This window comes from Danio rerio, chromosome 7 (assembly GCF_049306965.1).
Source record: "Danio rerio strain Tuebingen ecotype United States chromosome 7, GRCz12tu, whole genome shotgun sequence".
In the NCBI taxonomy this organism is placed as follows: Eukaryota; Metazoa; Chordata; class Actinopteri; order Cypriniformes; family Danionidae; genus Danio; species Danio rerio.
Genome location: NC_133182.1, coordinates 40,887,666 through 40,911,995, shown reverse-complemented (window position 1 = coordinate 40,911,995; position 24,330 = coordinate 40,887,666). Strand labels below are relative to the sequence as shown.

Sequence of the window (24,330 nt, the reverse complement as noted above, 5' to 3'; positions counted from 1 at the left end):
GATATGCCTCTTTAAAATATTCACACATGCATGAGCGCATACTGCACCTGTGGTTTTATTTGTTTAATTGCACAAAGACACTTTTAACTAACTACTGTGTGTAAATTCTCAAAACTGAATGCAGATGCTGTGGTGTAGCTGTAGTGAAATTCATAATGAATGCCAACTGTTTTTACAGAAGAGTCCATGGTGACAATTAGGTAGGATAACAAACTAGCTTATACACACAATGCTGGAAAGTACAGCATGAAAATTAAGTGGAGAGGCAGCACAGAGGCTATGACTGGACTAGGACACCTTTCTGTGTGGAGTTTTCATGCATGTTCTCCCTGTGTATGAGTGGGATTCCTCTGCTCTGGTTTCACCCACAGTCCAACGACACATGGTTATAGGTAAATTAGATAATCTAAAGTGTTAATGGGAAAGTTTATGGGTGGTTCCCATCACTGGGGATTTGTGAGTAAGTGTACTCTCAGAGCTGGGTATTGGCTGAAATAGCATTTGCCAGGGCCGGAGTGGGACTCCTTTTCAGACCTGGAGTTTCAAGCCTCAGACCGGCCCACCTTAGTTCACGACTGACTATATTGAAATAGTGTAATTAGAAACTGAATTGGAAATTACCTTATCACGTCTTTTTTGAGAAAACAGCTGCTTTAGAACTTCAAATGTTCAACAACCCTAACAGTATTAAATGTCTTAACAAAAAAAAAAAAAAAAAAAAAAAAACTCTCACGAGGATCATCCCCGGGTCGGTGGTATCAAAACCTAACGTGCTAACCACTCGACCACAACAGTAAAATGATACTTGACCTGCAGGCTGCATCTTGTTCACGAGGCTGCGAGAAAATAGATAAAAAGAGCAGAGCTGCGGTAAAATATTGAATAAGAAGACTGTGGTCAAGTAAATAAATGCATTAATTTAAAAAGTGTGACTGCTGAGAGCAACAGATTCTGGAGCTATCGGCCCTCGCGGCCAAAAAACGGACCGGCCCACCGGGAATTCTCCCGGTCCTCCCGATTAGCCAATCCGGGCCTGGCATTTGCTGTGTAAAACCTGCTATATACTTTCTAAAGTGAGTGAGTGAACTAAGGGGAGGCAGGCATATAATTGATTTATATCTGCATAATTACACTTTGAAGGTAAAATGCTGAAGTTTTGTTTGATCTCACCGATGTTGAGAGATTTAAAAAATGGTTAAATTACAGCTATTAACAATTAAAAAAATACTGTACTAGTAAGGGTCAATATGTATCACTAAATGAATGAAACAATTTGAAGATGAAACTGGTGATTTTTATACTCCATTAAGGTAAGTCAAAAGGAACTATTGTGTTGAACATGAGGTGTTAATTGATTAAAAGGTAATTACAACTTTTCCCCTCCTAAAGTTTTGGGTCTTAACCAGGGGTGGCCAAACTTTTTTTTTTTTAAGAGATAAAATGCAATAAAAATAAAATGCATAAAAAGCTTGATTGAGAGCTGTGGCCCAAAAGTAAATCTAGCAAACCCTGGGTAATTTCCTAATTTATTTAATAATATTTGTAAATAATTAGAAAAAAAAACATTACTTCAACTGTATTTACTAGTGAATTATTCATTTTTTGAAAATGTATATTATTTTAACTCTCTTATTACAATGAAGCCATTAAATATTTTATTAATTTTTAAAAAATCCAAACAATAGAGTTTACTGCCGACACTAGTCATGGTGAACTTGCCTTTACCTTGATTTGTACGCTGATGTCTTCTACTTCTACTGATGTCAGCTTTGTGCCATTTATTTTTGATGGAAACTATGATTATCTATCTATCTATCTATCTATCTATCTATCTATCTATCTATCTATCTATCTATCTATCTATCTATCTATCTATCTATCTATCTATCTATCTATCTATCTATCTATCTATCTATCTATCTATCTATCTATCTATCTATCTATCTATCTATCTATCTATCTATCTATCTATCTATCTATCTATCTATCTATCTATCTATCTATCTATCTATCTATCTATCTATCGTAACAACGTAAAAGTCTTTATTATTGTTCTTTTGTTGTTTTTGTCTTTTGTAAAACCATCAGACAGGAATCAGATTATGGTGGGTAAACACTGAACGTTGTGTAGGCTTCCTTGTTTGTGGTCCATTAGCGCCCCCTGTAGTCTAAATGTTATACGAACATCTGTTCCGCATTGGCCTACATTCCCTCGAGAATCACTTTTGCCTTGTCCTTGAGTGATACCAAAATAGATTCGCGTTTCTAACGATGAAAAGATTTGTTAACCGTTTTCTGTGACGGAGTAGCTTAGGCTGATTTATACTGTATTGTCTGAGGAAAGGCAAAAGTCTTAGCCTTCGAGATACTCTTATAGCTAAACCCAAACAAGTTAATCAAGGTCGGCAGCTTTACTAGAAGGCTACATGGATGTGAGTTTGATCAAAGTTGGAGCTGAACTCTGCTAAAAAAATTGGGTCTCAAAGGCCAGATTTGTCCATCCATGATCTAATCTGTGATAACATCACAGCACCAGAGGGCGACATTTCTTCAGTCATTTTACACTTCTTTGGTGGGCTGCAAGTCGTGTTTAAAGTACACAAATCAAGTGAGTAAAAGTACAGATTCCCTTATAAAATATTACTCTGTTCAAAATAGCAGGTACCTTTTTACTTAAAGTATTAAACCTTTTTTGATTAATGATTGTTTTATTTTGCTGGAAAACTATTAACTAAACCTGTCACATAATTAAAACTACTACCGATAATTAATTAAAACTGAAGTGTGCAAACAAGTGAAAACAGCAAAATATGACATAGACCAGCTGAAAATATAGGCTGTAATTTAACAACAGACAAAATGTGTTACATTTTACATAGGAACACTCATATATATATATATATATATATATATATATATATATATATATATATATATATATATATATATATATATATATATATATATATATATATATATATATATATATATATATATATACATACATACATACATATATATATATATATATATATATATATATATATATATATATATATATATATATATATATATATATATATATATACATACATATATATACATACATATATATATATACATATATATATATATATATATATATATATATATATATATATATATATATATATATATATATATATATATATATATATGTATATATATATATATATTTATATATATATATATATATATATATATACATACATGTTATGCAGCAGTAAGTTAGATGGATGGCAATTAATTAGGTATTTTGTGAAAAGTGATTAGTTAACTTACCTAAATAAAATAGTAAACCCTTTACCTTAATAGCAATAAGTTGATCTAAAAGAGTAAACCCGCTTGAACTTGGAACTGTTGACAACTTCAGTCAACTAACCGATATTTAGAGTATTTAAAGTATGTTTGGGTTATTTTGAGTCTGGATTGTGAATTCAGTGAATCCTCAAATGGACATTTGCTCTGACCTCAGATCATTTAAATCAGTAACTTGAGAGCAGATTAGTCAATTGTATGAATTAATTGTGATTTGTGAACTGGTTTGACGGTAACTGAAGAATTCAGCTAATTGTGAATGTCACTTACATGTTCCTGAATGGGTGACATTTTCTCTAGTTTAAGATTCACAACATTATGTAGTGAAGCCTACGTAAATGTTTCCTAAAAATGTAAAGAAAAAAAAAATTACAATACACTTGTTTCATTGCTGTTTTCACTGTTCTTAGTTACTGTCCGTCACTGACTGAGTGTTTGCAAAAAGGCTTAGAGAGAAAAAACTAAAACTTACTGCAACATAAAATTGTCAACTATTTACATTTTATTTATTTATTTTTTTATTTATATAAATATTATCCTGCCACGAATGTTTTACTGATACTTTTTAGCTTTGTATGTCAACCATAAAGATTTATATTACAACAGTTGTACAACAGTGAATTAATGACTCCAGGTGTGTTTATTTTTAAACCAGTTCTGGCAGAAAGCAACCCAAAAAAGGGTCTTATTGTGGTTGACAAATGAAAGCAGTCACCAAATGCAGACTATAAGGACACAAAAATCTATATAGACAAATTTAGACCTTAATTTCCTTTCTACACTTTTTTACTTCTCTCTGATAAATGATCCAAATTTGATCAAAATGATCCAGAACTGTGATGAAACCGGAAGCTGAAAGCATCCAGAGGCTGATGAAGAGTTCCCCCCTTCATGTTTTACCACTGTTCTCCCAAGGCTTATGAAAGATGGTGAAGATAGGAGTGATGGAGGAGGAAAACATGAGGCCAGCTCTGGGTTTGTGTTAGCGCCTGCTGTGATGCTATCAGACTGCCTGAACAGTGGGAAGCGGCTGCTGTTGATGATGGCCTTGCTTTCCTAGTGAATGTTTCTTGTGTTAGGGAGAATGGATATTTCTAAGGTTATTAATGGAAATCCTGTTTAACTTTTCAGTGATGGTCATTATTTATCTGTTGTTTGTTTTACATGTGCATGTACATTATGCAAGGTTTATTTATTTTGGCTTATGTTGATATGGCAGGTTGATTGGGCGTAAATTATTCTGATATCTAACAGCGGATGTAGCATCTGCAACATTATTCATTTATTCTGTGGACAGCAGTTTCAGTTGGTCATGTTACCACAGCATGCAAACTCTCATCAAAGTTATCCAGGCAAGGATCAATAATGCACTTGGAAAGCACAGATAAATGCATTTACATATTTATAAAAAAAGAATTAAAACAGCTGAGGTTTATGGCATTTTATCAGAAAAAGAAATAGTCATACTAAAGTGCAATACCTGTAAAAAGAAAGTTATTTTAAGTAGTAAACTTCATGATTGTTACTAAGTGCACTGGAAAACCACCCATTGACACTACTTTTAAATACTATTTTACTTTTTCAAAAAAAAATGTTTCTCATTTCTTAATGTCATAAATATTAATTAATAAAAAAAACATAATTATAAAAACATAATTATTTTAGACTTAACAGGTCACCATAACAAGCCCCATACCAATTGCCTGCTTAAACAAGAACGTTTAAAACAGAAAGAAAAACCGAACAAAGAAAAAATGGCTTATTAGTATTAAAGGACTGCATTTTAATTGTTTTCCTTAAAAAAAATATTTAGGCTATTATTCCTCGCCACTCAAAGTAATTAAATGATAATGGATTGGAACATTTGCTGTTATCACTGCTGTAACCCACATTAATAACATAATACACGGATCTTGGAAAGCAAGAAATAAAGAAACACACCTTATTTCTCCAGTAGCCTATACTCTCCGTTTCATTGCTTTATTTTCCGTCCATATATTTCTAAAGCTAGAGATATGATCTCTGCCTCGCTTTTCACGGACGAATAAACGCAGCTTATTATTCAGAGCTCGACGAGGAAGACAAACCCTAACGCGAGGGTTTTCAGTCCGCTGAGAGCCGGCGAGCGGGACACTTATTTCCCACGTACATCCCTGACTGGGATTTAGACAAGGCGCCGTGATTTGCACGGATGCAGCGTCTGAATGTGTGTGTTTGTATGGAGGTGAGCCTGCGGTAATAGACTGTGAATATACGGGGTCTCCGCGTCGACCTCGTGGTAATGACACATCCAATCATACCGGCGGAAATTGAGAGTTGCGCGGGCTGCATTTGTCTCTCTGTTTGACCAGACTCGTTCCGCTTTGTGCTGGCGATTAGGCCTCTTCTCTTCCCTTTTCTCACTGTCACGTTCTTTCATCTTTATCTCTTCCTTCATCTTTCATTTTGTGTGTCGTTCTCTTTTGCCATTTTCCCCTCTACTGATCCTTCATCTGTTTCCTAGTTTTCTTTTTTTCTATAGAGGATGAAAAAGGCTCAGGTAAGAGATAAATGAGCAAATTTCTCCTGGTTTTGATTAGCAGAGTTCGTTTGGAAGCAGACCACGAGACTATCTTTAGCTGAGTCCGTTTCGTGCACCGTTTGTTTGGTGTGATTGTGGTATCCACACCTACCCAAAAGTTTTTTTAAAGTGTGTATGATTCTACTTATACACAATTAGACCCTGGAAAATAGTAAATGAGTTCAATGGTAGGGTGACCAAGAGAGCCTAACGTGCTGCAGTTTAAGAAAAGACATGCAATTACAAAAAACAGCCACAAATTAAGAAAAGATTCATGCAGCGTGTTCTATTAATTGTTTGCGTTGTGAGAAAAAACTGTGGTATTTAAAAAGGGCTTGCATTATGAGGTTTTGCAGCACGTGTGCTATCAAACAGATGGAGATATTTTCTTAATTTGCCATTGTTTTTTGTAATGGACTCTTTTCACATTTCTGGGTTTCTCGGCAGCGGAATAAAAATATTTTTGTAAGGCTGATAACAGCAGTCAGAACCTAAAGGGAACAATGCCAAATTTACTGTTCTGTCCATAAACGCTGCGTTAGAAATGCCTCGTATAATTGGTATTTTGTTTTTAGTAATTTCATACAAAGATGATATAAAATCGTAATTAATACATTTTTACATATGAATTATATAAATACGTAAAAAAAATGCAAATATTGAAAAACTTTCAAGGATTTAAGATTATGTTGACAGTTAAACGCATCATAAGCCTTGTGAAAAGGATGAGAGTTACAACATCCAGCAAGCTGTATCAAAGACTCTAGAATACACAAGACATTTCACTATACTTTGTAAGTGGAAAAGTGTAACGGTCAAAATGGCGAATAAAGCCCCGCCTTCTAGTACAGGAGCCAATCAGTGATCACTATATGGCAACTAAAGCCTGCCTTTTCGTAGAGGAGCTAATCAGCGATCACTATAGAATGACAATTCTCCAGGAGAGGGTCTCGGACCAGTCGTGCATTTCTGCAGATTTCGTGTGATACAAACATTTAGAAATGAAACTAAAAGGACAGTTATTGTTTAATTGTATTGGTTATTCATAATATGAAATGAAATTGTAATCTTGGCAAGTAGTTTTGGAGAATTTAATGTTTTTCCATTCAAACAGAATGTCCGAGTATACTGCCCGAGAGGCGTTTCAAAGATGGTCGCCGAGTGAAATGACTTGCCTTAAAGGGACTTTGGCTGTATTCAGTAATCCCATATCACATTTAATAATATGAAATTAAATAGCCATCTTGCTGGCTTTTTTGTATGATAACAATATAAAGCCTTCTTTTATCTGTCAGGTAAATGTAGCATAAATAATTGTTACAAATAAATGATCTCTTTAAGTTTTTCATTTGTAAAGACAAATACGCCTTAAGGTTTGAAAAATTCTGTATGGAAATTCCTTTAAAAAGTGCTGTTCTTCTTCAGTATTTAAAGATTTTTTATCATCCATTACAAATGTTTACATTTTCCTTAATCGAAATTCATTAATTTTGCAAGAGAAAACTTTCAAGTAACAAGAAGTGTATAGTTTTTGTGAAATCAAGCATGTTAGATATTTATACTGAAAAACAATACTGCTTAATGTAACAATGAATCTTTTGACCGTTAGAAGAGCTGCAAGTATCCTGATGTTAAAACCGATGTAAAAGCCGTGAAATACATTAAAATTATAATAAATTTAAAACTTTCTAAAGGGAAGAGACCAGTTAATAACAGCTACTAGAGATGCATTGTTCTAGCTGGAAGGGCATCCGCTGCATAAAAACATGTCAGAATAAATGGCGGTTCATTCCTCTCTGGCGATCACTAATAAATAAGGGACTAAGCTGAAGGATAGTCAAAGAGTGAGTAGAGATGCCACCAAAGTTTGGGCAATTAAAAGCCAGTGGATCATTGGCACTAGAATGGCAGAATGGAATAAGCTACACGTTTGGTGAGTAATCCAGTATTTTTCTGTCAGTAAAATAATTAAATACTTGCCAGAAACAGTACATTTGTACACAATAGTTTATCAGACAAAGCCAGATCTGAGCGATCTTACATATTATTAGCTTGCCTGTTGAATTTTAAATGGACCCCAATCATCTTTATTGAAAAGACTAACCTAGCCAGTACTGAATACAGATGAGCAAATGATAGCCACTGGTTGATTGTTCAGATCACTGTCAGTGCATGTGAAGGTCTACTAACAATCATTCATTACTGAAACTCTACTTTTTTTCATCATGTTGAAGACTGGAGTTTCTAAATAATCTCAGATGTTCCCAGGAGTAATTATATTTATAATGTGCATCTTGGGGATGGCGGGCGACGCAGTGGCGCAGTAGGCAGTGGTGTCACCTCACAGCAAGAAGGTTGCTGGTTCGAGTCTCGACTGGGTCAGTTGGTGTTTCTAATATATGTTTGTTTAAAATATATGCTGGAATAGTTGGCAGTTCATTCTGCTGTGGCTACCCCTGATAATTAACCGACTAAGCTGAAGAATGATTAAATGTGTCTTGGTAATGATATTTTAATGTTACAGTAGTTGAACCAAATAATAATAATAGTAATAATAATATTATTAAATATAATAATAATAATAGTAATGATTATAATAATAAATATAATAATAATAATATATAACAACAACAATAATAATAATAATAATAGTAATATATAAAAAAAATGTTCCATTGTTATGTCATCACATCCATATAATGGAAGTTATTGGTCACTAAAAATGTTATCCAAATTTCTTCTAAATATCTTTATTGTTTTTACTGGCTAAACAAATTTAGAAAGACTTAAAAGTTCATTTAGCCATCCTCCTCTTGTTCAAATATGAATTTCTTTCTTCTGTTGAACACAAAATAATTTATTTTGAAAAATGTTTGAAACCTGTAACCACTGACTTCCATATAGTGTTATGAAAAGTCAAAGCTATTGGCGAGTAACATTTTTCAAAATATCTTCTTTTGTGTTCAACAGAAATAAAGGAACTCCTAGGTGTTGAAATCTATTTCAACCTTAGTCTTCATTTAAAATTCAGTAAATGATGAGAGAACTGTCATTACCTTGCGAACTATATTCCTTTAGTAAAAGTAGATGTTACCACTTAAACTAATTAACTTGTTGTTGTTAAAAGCTTTTCGAGTACAAACAATGACATTTCCCAATGCCAGCGTCACCTCCGGCAGCTGCTGTTGTGCTCTGGGTCACGGTGATCCTTTCTCCAAGCTCAAATACAAGGGTCCGCCAGACTACAAGAGATGTGCTAAAGGCTTGTGGCTTGTCTTCTAAATGTATTCTGTTTTTCATCTTTTCTTCTGGGGGTTGCTGGTAGGTGGAGGAGGAGGGTGTTGCGGCAGACGCAGGCCTTTTCCGGAGATGAAAAAAGGTCCGGTAGTTTGAGAAGCAGCATCTGTCCCTTTTCTTCTCCTCTCTCCCCTTTAATTACACAACACAATAGCCACGAGATGTGCCCATAATCTGCACGCATAATCAGCCTCTCTTTTCTCTCTTCCGAGCCTCTATTCCGTACGCTAATTCAATATAAATGTAAATTAACACGCGCAAAGAATAAAGAAATCTCAATCTATTTACATGACTAATCACAATAAATGCGTTCCACATGAAATATGAATGAATGCATCGCGATTATGGGGAAAAGGGGACGGTGGGTGTCAGGCAAGGAGCACTTTAGGAGCTATTTAAACTTTTTTTATTTTACAGTATCTGCACAGACACTCTCTTGTGTTTATGGTCTGAGGGACAAGTGCCTGTAAGTGGCAGGGTAAGTGTGATGTAAACGTTTAAGACTGTCTTAGGAACAACACATACAATAGGGAATACAAGACCAATTAATACAACCAGGAGAATCATAAGGAATTTACATGAGGACACAGGTAATAAAACATGAAATCCACACTCTCAGAAAAAAAGGTACACGGTGGTACAAATAATGCTCCTTAAGGAACAGTTTTGTACCTTTGTAAAAGTTGTACCTTATATAGTACAGAAAATACCTCTTATGATACTTTTCTGTACCTTTTATGGTACATTTGAAACAATGATACACAATTTTTCCTCATAAAAAAGGTACATACGGTTGAAGTCAGAATTATTAGCCCCCCTTTGAATTTTTTTTTCTTTTTTTTAATATTTTCCAAATGATGTTTAACAGATCAAGAAAGTTTTTACAGTATGTCTGGTAATGTTTTTTTTCTTCTGGAGAAAGTCTTGTTTGTTTTATTTAGGCTAGAATAAAAGCAGTTTTTAAGTTTTTAATCACCATTTTAAGGACAAAATGATTAGCCCCTTTAAGCTATATTTTTCCGACCGTCTGCAGAGCAAACCATCATTATACCATAACTTGGCAACTTACCCTAACCTGCCTTGACCTAATTAACCTAGTTAAGCCTTTAAATGTCACTTTAAGCTGTATAGAAGTGTCTTAAAAATATACAGTCCAATATTATTTACTGTCATCATGGCAAAGATAAAATAAATATGTTATAAGAAATGAGTTATTAAAACTATTATGTTTAGAAATATACTGAAAAATCTTGTCTCAGTTAAACAGAAATTGGGGGAAAAACAGGGGGCAATAATTCTGACTTCAACTGTAAGGGCTGGACAACTTCTTTATTACAATATCTATGAAAATCAATATTACTGGAAAGGCAAAGTGATTTTATGAATAATGTATATATTAAAACATCATTTAGAAGCATATGTTTAAAGAAACTTAAAAACAAAAAACAAAACTATAGGTATTGTGACCTAAACATGTAAGGCATTTTTAATAAACATTAGCTAAGCATTTTCTCATAAATACATTTTCATTTGATTATTGATATCCACACCTTTTGGCGTTTGCTTTTCACTACGCACGTGAGCTGGCAAAAGTCCTGCATATGCAAAGTGTTTATGCAAACATTATTGTAAAGCTAATCAAACATTGTGCATATCTTATTACAACACTTGTAATAAGAATGTATTCTATGTATTTTTGTAACATTGTTGTGAAAAGTGTTGTGAAATGTTTATTACAAAATAGATCTTTTGATTGATGTTAAAGTATTTTTTGTTCTTTAATGTCAATAGAAAAGCTGCATTTACACAAAAAGAAACTTTTTTTTAAAAACATTGTTTAAAAATGTATTTAATTTTTTATATTTACTGAAAATAAATTGACACGTTTTGGATTTAGCAGAATGCCTTTAAATAGTTCTTATCAATATTCAATCTGCAGGTTTTAAAAACCAATGGTACATTTTGGTGTCCCACGATACAAATCATGTTTTTGAAGGCACAAACTGCAACGGTACAAGTTTGTTTCTTTGTCTTAAGGTACAATTCTGTTCCGTTAAAAGGTACTGCCCCAGTGACAAGGGTTTGTACCTTCTTTGGTACAACGTTGTACCATTTTTTCTGAGAGTGCACCTCAAAGACAATTGTAATGTTCCCAACTGTTTTCTGCTGTCTTATATTGACAAAATGTTACAGCAAGCTAAAATATTGCCAAAGTTACTTTGAGAAAATCAATAGATTAAATCAGACACTAAGAACTGTGATTTATTTTGTTGTTGTTGTATGAATAATATTACATACTTTTTATAATAATGGGAAATCATCACTAATAGGAAAACTCTGATCGATTGAAGAAAGATCGGTATCAGCCGATAATCACATTTCATAACTCGATCAGTACTTGCCAATCTGGCCAATCTCATGGGCCGATCGCCAGTGTTTGTTTATGAGTTTACAAGCCAAGGAATGCTCCCATATACAAGCCTAAGTAAAATGAATAAATGAATTGTTTTCTTGTAAAGCTGCTTCTGGCCATGACCTGTTCACACCAATATGTGAATGGTTATAAGAGACGTGTTTTCGAGATATTATAGCATCTTTCATTTGTACTCTTAGGTAAGGCGAGATCATCTCTTACGGTTCATTCTTAAAGGGAACATGTGCTCAATGCATTATTAAGCTTGAAGCCTCAAAATCGGTACTTTGTATTGGCCGATCACCATGACAAGGAATCTGAGCATCCCTAATCACAAACCTTTTTCATGATTTTTTTGTTCAAATATCAATAGTCAGATTTACCTGCTTGTAAACAGATTACTTTATTGTCAGGCAGACTGTCTACCTGGGATAGAAAAAGATTCAAATGTGCCCATGCTTTATACTAGTATTTAACTGTAATCAAATGTTCTGGGTCAGAAAGACTGGATGAAAGCAAACTGGGCTAGAATGAGCATTTTATGGAAAATAATAAAATGCTCTCAGAAATATGTGAGCTGTCATGGGGAAAAAGTTTATTTCAAAACTTTAGATACATTATGAGGTACCAACTCTTTAGAAATGTGTAACATCTAAATAGGTAAAGCCCCACTGACAGCTCTTGTATGTCTGAAATTTTAATAATAATAACAAATTGAAATAATGTATGTAAATGAAATGTAAAATGTGGAAGGTAAAACAGCACAGAATACTATTAGTAAAATGATAAACCAGAAAATTAAAGTATCAGTGTAAATGTAATCACTGTTCTTAAATATTCTTTGACTACTTATTTTGACTAGAAATTTCCGCATTAGCTACTAATCATTTGGACTAACTATATAGATTTTTTTAAAATTAAAAATATGTACTCTTATTACATATGTACTTACTACATTGTAATAATCACATTATTATAAATGGCTGGAATTTCTTTGCAGCAGGTTATTTCTACTATAAAAAGTGATATTAGCATCCAAAGGACAGATCTTGTGTGCTTTGCCTTCGCGCACATTATGTGATTTTGAGTGCATCAGCAGCTTGCCGCTGTATATGAGATATGCTATTTGTTAATGTAAACCTGGTTTACAGCATAGTCATATTGTAACATTCTCACTGGCATTGAGCTCAATTCAATCAGAAATAATTGATTCTGCTATTTCTCTCTTTGTCACTTGAACATTCGGTAGAGTTGAGGTTTTGTAGAAGTTTTAAGAGGCTGTTGTGTTCACCTTGATTTACTGAGGCATTTAGCTTTATTTGTATTTTGGAAAATGAGTGCTCTCCTCACAAATCAACTGTTTGTTGTTTCCCACTGCCATTTCTCTCTTTTTTATTCAGTACAAGCAGAATATTTCAGCACTGTAAAAATCTAAAACTCTGAGACTTTTACTCAAATCATGTTGGAACTGGTGACCTGGCAACTTGTAGTTGAATATTTTTCACTCAAGTAGGGTTTACAGATACTCTGTAAACATCTCTGTGATAAACACATTTTGTTTCATTTTAATTCTTTGTCAATTCAAAGGAAATAAAACAGTTAATCCAATTTAACCTTCTGGGGCAGGGGTGGCCAACCCTGTTCCTGGAAAGCCACCTTCCTGCAGATTTCAGTTACTACCCATATCAAACACACCTGAACCAATTAATTAGAACCTGAACACCACGTGGTAATTACAGGCAGGTGTGTTTGAAATGGGTTGCAACTGAAATCTGCAGGAAGGTGGATCTCCAGGAATAGGGTCACCCCTGTTCTAGGGCTTAGTGGCCACATGTGGGGGCAGCACATGGCTATTTAAAATACTTTAAATGTTTTATATTTTGGTACAGACACACAGTGTCATTCTGTATTTTTAACTGTCCAAAATAAGATTTTATTTTTGTTTGTTTTTACTCACTGATAGTCAAAACATGTTAAAAAAATTTTCTATGTTAAATATGTATTACCATAATATAGCATTACAGTCCACAAATATGGACATCATTTTTCTCTAAAAGTACATCATATCAAAAGATGACACTTAGGTTTTTTATTCTAATTTTGTTCCAAAAGCCCAAATAGTAAAAGAGAAATAAAAATTCACTTAAAAAAACACCTTGGGCCTTAAGAGGTTAAACAAACATAATACTGTATTGTATCAAACTGTATTAAAGGAGCTTCAAAAACTCAATTTCTGCGGCTGCAAAGTAACTAATTACTGTAGTTAAATTATTTTCGCTGAAAAGTAAAGGATTCATTTTTATTTATTACAGTTACTTATAATCTACTTGAAGAAGTTTACGTTTAAGTTTAGTTTAGTTCAAGGATCGGCTGGGTCAGATGGAATTTCCATGTGGAGTTTGCATATTCTCCCTGTGTTTGTGTGGGTTTTCTCCGGGTGCTCTGGTTTCCCCCACATACCAAAGACATACAGTATAGATGAATTGGGTAAGCTAAACTGTCTAAAGTGTATGTGTGTGAATGAGAGTGTATAGGTGTTTCCAAGTGATTGGTTATGGCTGGAAGGGCATCTGCTGCGTAAAACATTTGCTGGATAAGCTGGTGGTTTATTCTGCTGCAGCGACCCCTGACTAATAAAGGGACTAAGCTGAAAAGAGAATGAATGAATGAGAATGAAGCAGAGTAACATAATATTTTCTGAATATTATTTCTTTTTCAACTGCAGAATATTTATTTTTTATCTATATTTTATCTATGTATAAAAATATTGACACTTTTTAAAAGTAAAAAATATAAAGCATAAATTCATTGAGGCAGAGTATTTATAAATATTTAAGTTATAATTCAGGCATTTTCCAGATTTTTCAACTATTGGTATGATCTGTCCGACAAGTGCACATGCTTAAGAAACAATGAAACATTTTAGAAATGTATATATCAATATACAGTATAGTACATATGAAATATGGTGTAGTTTATTTGAAATAATTTGATACATAAATTGCTATTTTGTTAAAATGTAAGTTGTAATTGATTTAAAAAGTAAACTAAATTGTCTATTACAAAAGCTCAAATTTAAAGAATTAAGACTTTAAATACTATTGTCTAAGTGTTGAGATTGTGGATAATGTGGATATTTAGTATTCAGTCAACTAATTAAATTAAGTTACTTTTTACAACAAAGTTATTAGAAATGTAGTTTGAATACAATTGTAATGATGTAATTATCAATTAGTTTCTTTTTTGTAGTAACTTACTCAACCCTGAGCAGTGATATCTAAGGAGTGAGGTCAGATGAAACTTTTAAGAAATTTGTTTTCATTATTTACTTTGTGAGATGTCAGATTACGTGGTGTCCATTTTACAGCAGGAATTCAGACAGAAATGTTTCATGCATGTAAAATATTTTTAATGACCACTAGAAACTCTGATCTGATATAATAACACTGATTTTGCCTCACTAAAACAAGCTGAATTTCTTATTTTTGCCTTTTGTAACTCTCAGAAATCCAATAATAATCTACTTGATCTTGTTTGTTTTATGACTCTAGGTGTGCACTGACAGATATTTCACATGAACGAAACATTAAACCCAAATTATTTATTATAATCTTCTAATGTTCCATATCATTTATCTGCTTTATGCGGTACGGTAAACTGCTGTGATTGAATTACCATAATTCATGATGGCTGACTAAACGATCGATTGTGCATTGAATATTATCATCACAGATTATTATGATTGAGTAGATTTTGCATGGTTTTGTGCCTTGCCGTCTAAGTTATTGCACTGATGTCATACAAAAAATGATATTTTTTCTGTTTGTATTTAAGCCCTCTGTCTACTTTTGATCATAAGCCATGCAGAAAAATATGAGACAGAATTGATGCCCTGAAGCAAATCGTGTGATGTCAGATTTTAAAGAAATAAATAACTGGCCAGAGATCACAGCCGCTCGGCAATGCTTAAAGACTGCATTCAAGCAAACACAACACCAAGCTTCCTTCTGTTTGGGTTTGTTTGTAAACCAGCCACTGAAATCTTACACATGCTTGTAAACCCCATATTGATACTTATTGATCTACGAAAAGCTTTTTTTCTCAGTATTTTGAGTTTCTGTGCTCTTAACATCAATAAAGGTTCCAAATGGTGTTTTTGCAGTGATGCTATATAAGAAAATCTAAATAATAACACAATAATAACAGCTGAACAACATAGAGAAACAACCTTTTTTCACTACAATGAAGTTTTATTTACATTGAAGCTCCTGATTTCCAGGAACCTTTATTTTTAAAAGCAGTGTTTGCTGCTTTACTTGGAAAGATGCTATTTTGTAATGAATTTATAATAATATAAGATTGCATTTAACCAATTTGAGATTGCTATCAACAATAAATTGACTTATAGTAATATTAATATTGTGTATAAAATAAATATAGCAGTAGAAACAGCTATCTAAAATGCACGTACAGCAATAACAAATCAATACATACTGAGAAAAAATATTCAAAGATTATTCCTTGGATTTACATTTTTTTTAAAGTTAAGTGGTGGTAAACTATTTACTTAGGCTGAATTTAAACAAACAAATTAAGTTGAACATTACTACATTTCATTTGTTTGTTTAAATTCTACCTATTTAAATTATTTACAAGAGTTTTGCAAAAATCAATTTTTCATTGTGAAAATCAGAAGTAAAAGGTATGGTGGCCGAGAGCTTAACATGCTGCAAGTTGAGAAAACAGGTGCAATAACAAAAAATGACAACAAATTGAGAAAAGATCTTTTTTTAAAATAGCACTGCATTTTTACACAAACATATTACGAAAACAAGCTGCATTTTCTCACAACACAACGAAATTGTTTCTAGAAGACCCTATAACATGACGGACTTGGCTACTTAAGTTATGGTTATTTAGGCTAATAAATACAAAAGTAACCAGAATCAGGATATTACAATAAACAAACAAAAAACTCACCTTTCAAAGATCACCTACAACTTTGCTGAGCAATAGTCACGGCACAGCAGCATCCATCACATTTTTGGATACCCTTGAAACATTTCTGTTGTATTCTTATGTTTTTGTGTTGTGTGAAAATGTAGCGCGTTTTCGCAAATTGTTTGCGTTGTGAGAAAATGCTGTGTGTTTTATTAATTTGATTGCATTGTGGGAATATGCAGCACTTTTTTATGTGTATGAATTGTGAGAATTTGCAGCACGTGCACAAATGGATAAAGATCTTTACTTAATTTGCTGATGTTTTTTTTGTAATCGCATATGTTTTATTAAATTGCAGCACGTTAAGCTCTCTTGGCCACTGTAAAATTGTAATATTCTATACTTCACACACTCAAAAACACATGATGCATTCAAAATAAAACTTCCTAATGATTTCAATTCCTCTTACAATTGTCTTGCAACAAAGAAATAAACTAACAAGCAAACAAACTTACATAAACAACAAAACATAATTAAACTTATCAAAACAGTGAATGAATTAATGTATGAATGTGTGTGTGAATGATTGTGCATTGATAGTTTCCCAATACTGGGTTGTGGTTGGAAGGGCATCTGTTGCGTAAAAAATATGCTGGAATAGTTGGCGGTTCGTTCCGCTGTGGCAACCTCTGAAACAGAGACTTAGCCAAAGGAAAATGACTGAATAAATGAATCATCAAAACAGAAAAGAATATTTACCACTGTGTCATAATTTAAATATAATGCCCAATGTCATAGTCGATTTTGTTTAGTTATATTTTTTAATTTAATTTTACAGATTAAAAAACTCTTATAGAGTTATTTTGCTGCTCCATTAAATATGTCTTGGTTTAACATGTATAGTCAAGTCCGAAATTATAAATGCCCAATATTATTCATACCGCTGGAAATACAGTACAAATAATCTAAAGAAAGCAGTAATTTTTAATCTTTTTATTTATTTCATTAATTTCTTTTTTGCAGAACATAAATGTAATACCACCAACTTTATAACTGTAATCTCTTTAAATGTGGAATAGCAAATTAAGACCTGGAGAAAGCCTAGTCTTGTCAATATAAAGATATTAGACACTGATATGTATTATACATGTTAAACGTCCAAAGGGACCACAAATGTCAGAGTAAATGTCAGAGTAATGAGTTTAATTGCACATAAAAGAAAATGTGGTTAGCCTTAATTTTATGGCTGACTCTCATAAGAGTGTTAGTAAACTGCTATGTTAGGGTTAGTATAAAATGTTGACATGCACTTGCAGAGTAACTCATTATAGTCAGAATAATGTCTGCTGGGAAGCATCAACATAAAATGTTCACAGATATTAGGCAGGCAGTTTTTTAATACTCTAATGACTGCCAACTGAAGTGGCAATTTGACTTGCAAAGTAGACCATCATCAACAATAAAGTCCTATTGAAACATTCTGGCTAGTATATTCTGAACTGAAGACTAGGCTAAATTAAAATGTGCATTCAAAGCATACACAAATGTGCAAAAGTGAAGTAACGAAAACAGACAATCAACATTTCATGCAAATTCATCTGCGCTGTGTCTGGTCTTGCTCACAGCTATTTCTGATGACTCTGAGGAAAGACGGAGACAGAACACTCTCTGTGGTCCTGCCCCGCACAACCGATACCTCCGAAACGTGGCCCAGAACCCTTCAGAAAAGGAGGAGGTGGAGGAGGAGGATAGAGGCCTGCAGAATCTGGGAATTGCCAAAGGTTTGTGTCCCAGCTGGATGTTATGCCTTTAGGCTTTACAGGCCAGAACCAGAAGAGCAGAGCTTTTTCATGCAGAGCTGATTCATAAAGATATTCAGTTTTGTATTTGTTCAAGGTTGCATCAGTGAGTCAGATATTAAAAGGTAAGATCTGCCAGTATGGTGGAGGTGGCGTCTACATGCTCGTGAAATTTGTTTCAGCAGGCAACTTTTTTGGCTTGCTTCTGACTGCTGGGAAAGTAGTTTAATGGAGAGCTCCGACAAACACATTCTAGTGGAGTTTTTGATTTAAAGTGATTGAATTCCTCCCTTCTGTGTCCTAGAGCAACAGTTTATATCTATTAAACAATTAAAACCAACACAGGTTTATTGAAAATACGTGCTTCAGTCTATTATTGAACACACTTCAACATGCATTTAGCTGCAGTTTCTAGATTAAATGAGGATGGGGGCAGTATGAGGCCAATGACTTTTGTTTTTTTTTTCACGCTAATTATATTTCCAGCAACATATTATTCACAAAAAAAATTATATTTGTGCAGTGACAGAAGCTGTCTATGATTTGTAATTGAATATATTTGCCTCATCTGCCTATCTTTATGTGTTCATTTTTTTCTGGTATGACCAGATTACATGATAGCTTATTTTGTATGGTGATTTACATGTGCTCAGAGTAATCGGGTTTGAGTCTGGTGAAAAATGGTTACACAAAATAGATAATGTAAATAATCTCAAGGTAAAACAACTTGGTTTCAGGCTCCGCGTTTTCATGAATATGCACTAGGATGTGTATCTACGGGCGTACTCACACTATGAACAGTTGCCTTGAACCGGGCCAAAGCAAGCTTGTCCCCCCTCCCGTCTCCCCCGACGGCCCGCACTCACATTACATTCGGGCCTGGGGTCGCTTACGCCATCGATGACGCGCTGTTCAGTAAGCGCTTTCACTCAGCACAGTGGAGATTTCTTTAGTTCTATCGTTTAAGTCGTTTGATATGCAGTGAGACACAGTCATCATATTTTGCCAAATAGATCAGTCACCTTTGACGCTCATAAACAATCATAAAGTCCTCATGGCGCAGGAATTAGGAGGTTTGCTAAAGGTGCAGCTGTCGTGCAGTGAGGGGTTTGCGTCTTTAATAAACTACGACAGTTTGCATTCACTGAACAGCAAGAATGATTAATAAATCCATATCAAACAGTCCCTTAAAAGTCACGTCTCGCTTTCAGTTTCGGGCTTAGACACGTTTTGCACTCACACACAAGCATACTGCGCCAAAGCCCAAGTGAACTGCCTGAGCCTGATTCAGAGCACTCACACTTTTCAAACGATCCGGGAAACGGGCCTGGGCACGGTTTGGATAGCATTGTGTGAGTAGGCCCTAAAATATTACAACAAAATGTACGCTGAACATATTTCAAATTCACAGAAATGTGAACAGTGCCCTCTAGAGGGATTGTCATCTGAAACATGCAATAAAAAATACTGATGTCAGGGTTCTGTCACTCTGGTCTTCTTAATTCTTGTTTTGGTGGCAGAATCCAGACACTAGTCTTGTCTTATCAATTATGTTGTGCTCAGCTCGAGTTTTCTCAGAACGGGCACTCATCCTGTCATGCCTTAGACTCATCTCTGTGTCTCTTGTCATGAACGTGCGGTCTCAAGTGAGCTGTGTGTGTGTCTTTGTAGCGAGCTTGCACATGCTCACTTGCCCTTGTGTTTGTGTTTGATTTGTCAGTGGCGTGCTGTTCTATTCTCAGCATTTCAGTCTAGTTGGTTATGGTTTTGGTTGGTGCTGTGATTGGAACAAGAGTGCACGATAAGTGTTTTATTTATCGTGTACTTGTTTCCTGCGTTCTGTCTCGTCTCGGTGTTGTGTCAAACCACGTGGCTCAGTGTTTTATGTTGGCTGTGTGCTTTAGTGTCGTGTTTCATGTGAACACAGGATTAATGAGTTTTCTCTTTGGCTGCACGTTCTAGTCTCGGTTTATGTGAACACATGGCTTGTATTGTTTCTTAGTGTCATGTGCTCTCCCGTCTATGGTCTAGTCCCATGTCTAGTCCCTACACTGTCAAAAAATCTTGATTGCCTTAAATTTTTAAGCTGAATCAAGTTAACCTTATGAGTCCATTGAACTTAAATTATGTTAAACTGACTTAAAACAGCTTGCATAACTTATCAAATTAAGTTAGAACATGATTAACTTAGTTTAATTTTATGAACATGGTTAACTTAAGTTACAATGATTTAAAAAGATATGCTGTCAGGACTAATTGACCATATGATTTTTACAGTGTAGTTTTGTTAACACATATTAGTTTATTTAGTTCAGCTATTTGTTTAATTCTTTCTCTTTATAGTCTCCTCTTGTCTGCTGGCCTGTGCCCGTTCGTTGTCATTAATCGTCTTGTCCTGTCATGTCCAGACCTGCCAGCCCTACTCTTTCTTGCCAGCCCAGTAGTTTCCTTTTTGCTTTATTTTATAATAAAATATTTTTGTCTTTGCATTTGTGTCCTTGCTCCTTTCCCTTTACCTGCAACTCTGACATCCAGAGCAATGTATTTTTTGTTTTGCAAAAATGTTTTGCTAGTTTAGTGGCTAATTCGTATGAGTTCATCTGTACAAAAATGTAAGATTTTTAAAAGTAGGTGTGGCACCAAACCCCACTCCAAAACCCAACCATCAGTGGGGGTTGAGCAAAATGTACTAAATTGTACGAATGAGATTGTAGATCAACAACTAAACAATCAACAACCAAATCAAAAAGTTATGAATTGGCATGAATTAACGTTGTCTAAAGCACATTTTTCCATTGAGCATGGGTTGATTAAATCAGTGCTATCAGAACTATTTTTGTATGGCTTGATTTAATACAAGCTCAAGATTTCACTTTTGTTTTCTTTAGGGTTTTTTGACACCAGGAGAAAGAAGCTATCGCTGAAGGAGTCAGACACCAAAAAGAAGCGGACACCAAGACTCACTCCCCGGATTGGGGTGTGGTTCTAATAGTTTTTTTATATGTATAGTTGTTTTTACTGTTCGTTTTCTAAAACCCAATGGGGATTTATATAGACATGCCTGTTGAATACTGTCACACAATATTAATTATTTTTCAATGGCACACATATACAGAGCCTATAGAAAATCATCATACCCTGTGAAAATCTTTACCTTAACTCACATTACATCTTGCTTTCAAAAGGCCTACGGGAAACAGTTGTAGAAAGGCACAGGTTATAAGGCTACAAAAACATTTCAAAGGCTAGGAACTGAAATGTGAAATGTGATTTGATTTCAGGCTGTATGACAAAGTTATTTTCAAAGTGGTGTGATAATTTTTACAGGCACTATACCATTTTCTGAATGTTGTCAAATCATAGCCACAGTCACATCTGTAACAATTTTGTAACTATTTGAACATTTTAAAGTCTTTAATATTGGTTCTGTACAAAGTTCAATGGCAGAGTACTAAATTTGGAACAAACCAATTTTAATTTCACCAGCTAGTTTATCAACGTTGGTTACCTTCCTACATCTATCACCTTGCTAATTAGCACCAGTAGCAAATTAGCTCAGAGGGAAATATGAATAATTCATTATAACATATGTGTGCATGTAATGTTCCCACATTTCTCAAGTGGTTAGAAATATAGGATTTTCTTTCATTCTAAAATCCTTGAGGTGATGAAAACAGCCTTATCTTTCAGATTTGTCCAGAGGTCTGATTCTGCCTGGGTGTTAGTATTGAACCAGCTTCCTCTGGCATTTAGTTTGCATGTTGAGTGAGGGGTATTATGGATTATTTGTTAAATATAAAATCTGATCTGTATCAGGTGCTACAATGCGCAATGAAGAAAAGGATCTTTAATTATCCTGAGCTGATGTATAATAAGCAATCCCACTGACTTTTGAACTTGTGCTGTGCATATTGTAGAACATTCCCTTCCTGTGATTTTAAAAAAGAGTCAGTTCATAAATGAGTCTAAACATAGCACTCATATGATAATTAGACCCAGCTGAAATATTTATATATTCACATATTTAAACATTGAACAGATTTCTTCATTAGTATGAAGAAGTATTGGTTTGTCAAGTCTGTTTTCAGCACTTTGATACATTTTTGATGACAAACATAATGCATTATAAACATAAAAAGAGGCACATTAAAGTTTGCATGATAGCTTTACATTTGCTGCATTTTGTATTAAAGTAAAATTGTTTTTTTTTAGCAATATTTAAAAGTGTAACCATAGAAAAGTCCAATATAGGATTGCATGATGTAAAGATATTGGACACGTCAGAGTAGGTTTCTGAGATATGAAAGTGAGAAGGACGACAGAAGAAAAAGAAAGGAAAAAGAGATTTTAATTATTCATTCAGCAATGTGAGAGAACACATTTTCACCAGTTCGTCTTTTGATCCAGTCTTAAGCACTGTATCAATATTTCAGAGAAAACTCCAGATGTGCACTGTCCTTTCAGAAGCGGGAGTATGGCTTTAATTTCAGCCCGACTCCTCCATGTATGTTTCATTTTGGTTTTTGATAGAAAATCTGTGCTGACTCACAGTTGCTATATTAAAAAGGGAAATAAAAATGAATTGAAGAAACAAATAACTAGACAAACACATTTTTAGTAATGCATATTAAAAAGGTTCTACTCTGATGTGTAATTGTCATTTTTGAGCTCATGCCTAATGAATATGTAATATTTGTTATTACATATCTCTGCTGTTTTTCGTCAGTTGTGTGATCTGAGGGAGGTTTAATCAATTACTGCTATTTATAAAGCCTATAAGTTGTATTTTATGAGGGGAAAACACAAAAGGCACATTGTGAAGTGTTCACCATTATACACAACAAACAAAGCTTTAGTTTGATGATGAAGTGACCAACTGTGGAGTCATGGGAGTTGTCATCTTCATTACATCCTATGTAACTCCTGCAGAAAATCACAGATGAGTATTCACAACTTTATTATATGAAGCACTGTAATGGCTTCTGCATATCAGGACAACGTCCATAGTAATCTTCAACATTTTTCAAAATGTTTGTCATAAAGTCATAAAAGTAAAGTGAAATAAAATGAAATAATTGTGTTTACCATACTGTTCAGACCCCATTGAAAAAGCAGCTTCATGTTCTTCTTAACTCTCTTGCATCTTTTTTTTTCATTAAAGAGCTCTTATTTTGCATTATAAAAGGTAATATTTTGGTTTTGGGGGTCTCCAACAACAGGCTGATATGCATGCAAGGTCAAAAAACACTTTCATTGTCTTATAATATGCATTTATTTTTATCGAATTATCCCAACGACTCATATGATTTGTTCAGCAATTCATTTGTTCTCAAACACCTCCTTTGCGTGAGGCTAATCTGCTGCGATTGGTCCGATGACCCAGTCTGTTGCAATTGGTTGACTGGGTTCAGCGCAGAACAGAGAGAAACTACCATTACGGTTGTAAAGTAATACAGAGTGAGTATGTGAGAGCCCAAATGCAGGAATGCAATAAAGCAATGCAGTTTAACACCAGAATATTACTCTTCTCTTAAATCTAACCCCAAATAATAAATACGACACACATTCAGTACTAATCCACACAGTAGCAAATGTTGAACTATTTTTTGGAAATTGACTGCGCCATGCATGTGAGGAACAGTGGTGGCCATAGCAAAGACAAACAACAGAAAATTGCAAGTTCAGAAACACATCTAAATTGGTAAAGGAAGAAGCACGCATCACGTTTTCATCGTTGTTTTGGACGCAAAATGTGAATAGCACAGTAAAAATTCAACCTGAGAGATACAGTACAAGCACTGATCTATATAAGTGATTACAAGCCACGCGGAGCGATTACAACTTATAACACACGATTAAACACATATTTTGCAAAATACATAAAACGAGGCAAAAATTTTAATGACACTTACATGCTATGATCCGGAGGAAGAAGAAACTGGTCCATTTGAACTGTAACAGTT

At 34.1% G+C, this 24,330-nt stretch overlaps 1 protein-coding gene and 1 long non-coding RNA gene across 7 annotated transcripts in view; both read left to right on the top strand.

The window, feature by feature from the left end:
* dnajb6b (DnaJ heat shock protein family (Hsp40) member B6b) overlaps nt 1–23,012 on the top strand; it is a 41,435-nt gene extending 18,423 nt beyond the window's left edge. For 3 of the 6 annotated variants that reach the window (XM_009303366.4, XM_009303365.5, XM_073906280.1), the window contains exons 9-10: nt 18,194–18,349; nt 21,256–23,012. In XM_009303366.4, the coding sequence (XP_009301641.2) occupies nt 18,194–18,349; nt 21,256–21,356 (257 nt within the window). In that variant the 3' untranslated portion in view covers nt 21,357–23,012. The remainder of the gene's footprint in view (nt 1–18,193; nt 18,350–21,255) is intronic. The other 3 variants (XM_021477435.3, XM_073906281.1, XM_073906282.1) reach the window with 1 other exon arrangement.
* Nucleotides 7,865–9,695, top strand: LOC141375423 (uncharacterized). The gene is made up of 3 exons (XR_012383459.1): nt 7,865–8,295; nt 9,243–9,296; nt 9,632–9,695. It is a non-coding gene; the product is annotated as an uncharacterized lncRNA (long non-coding RNA).
* Nucleotides 23,013–24,330: the final 1,318 nt, after the last annotated feature.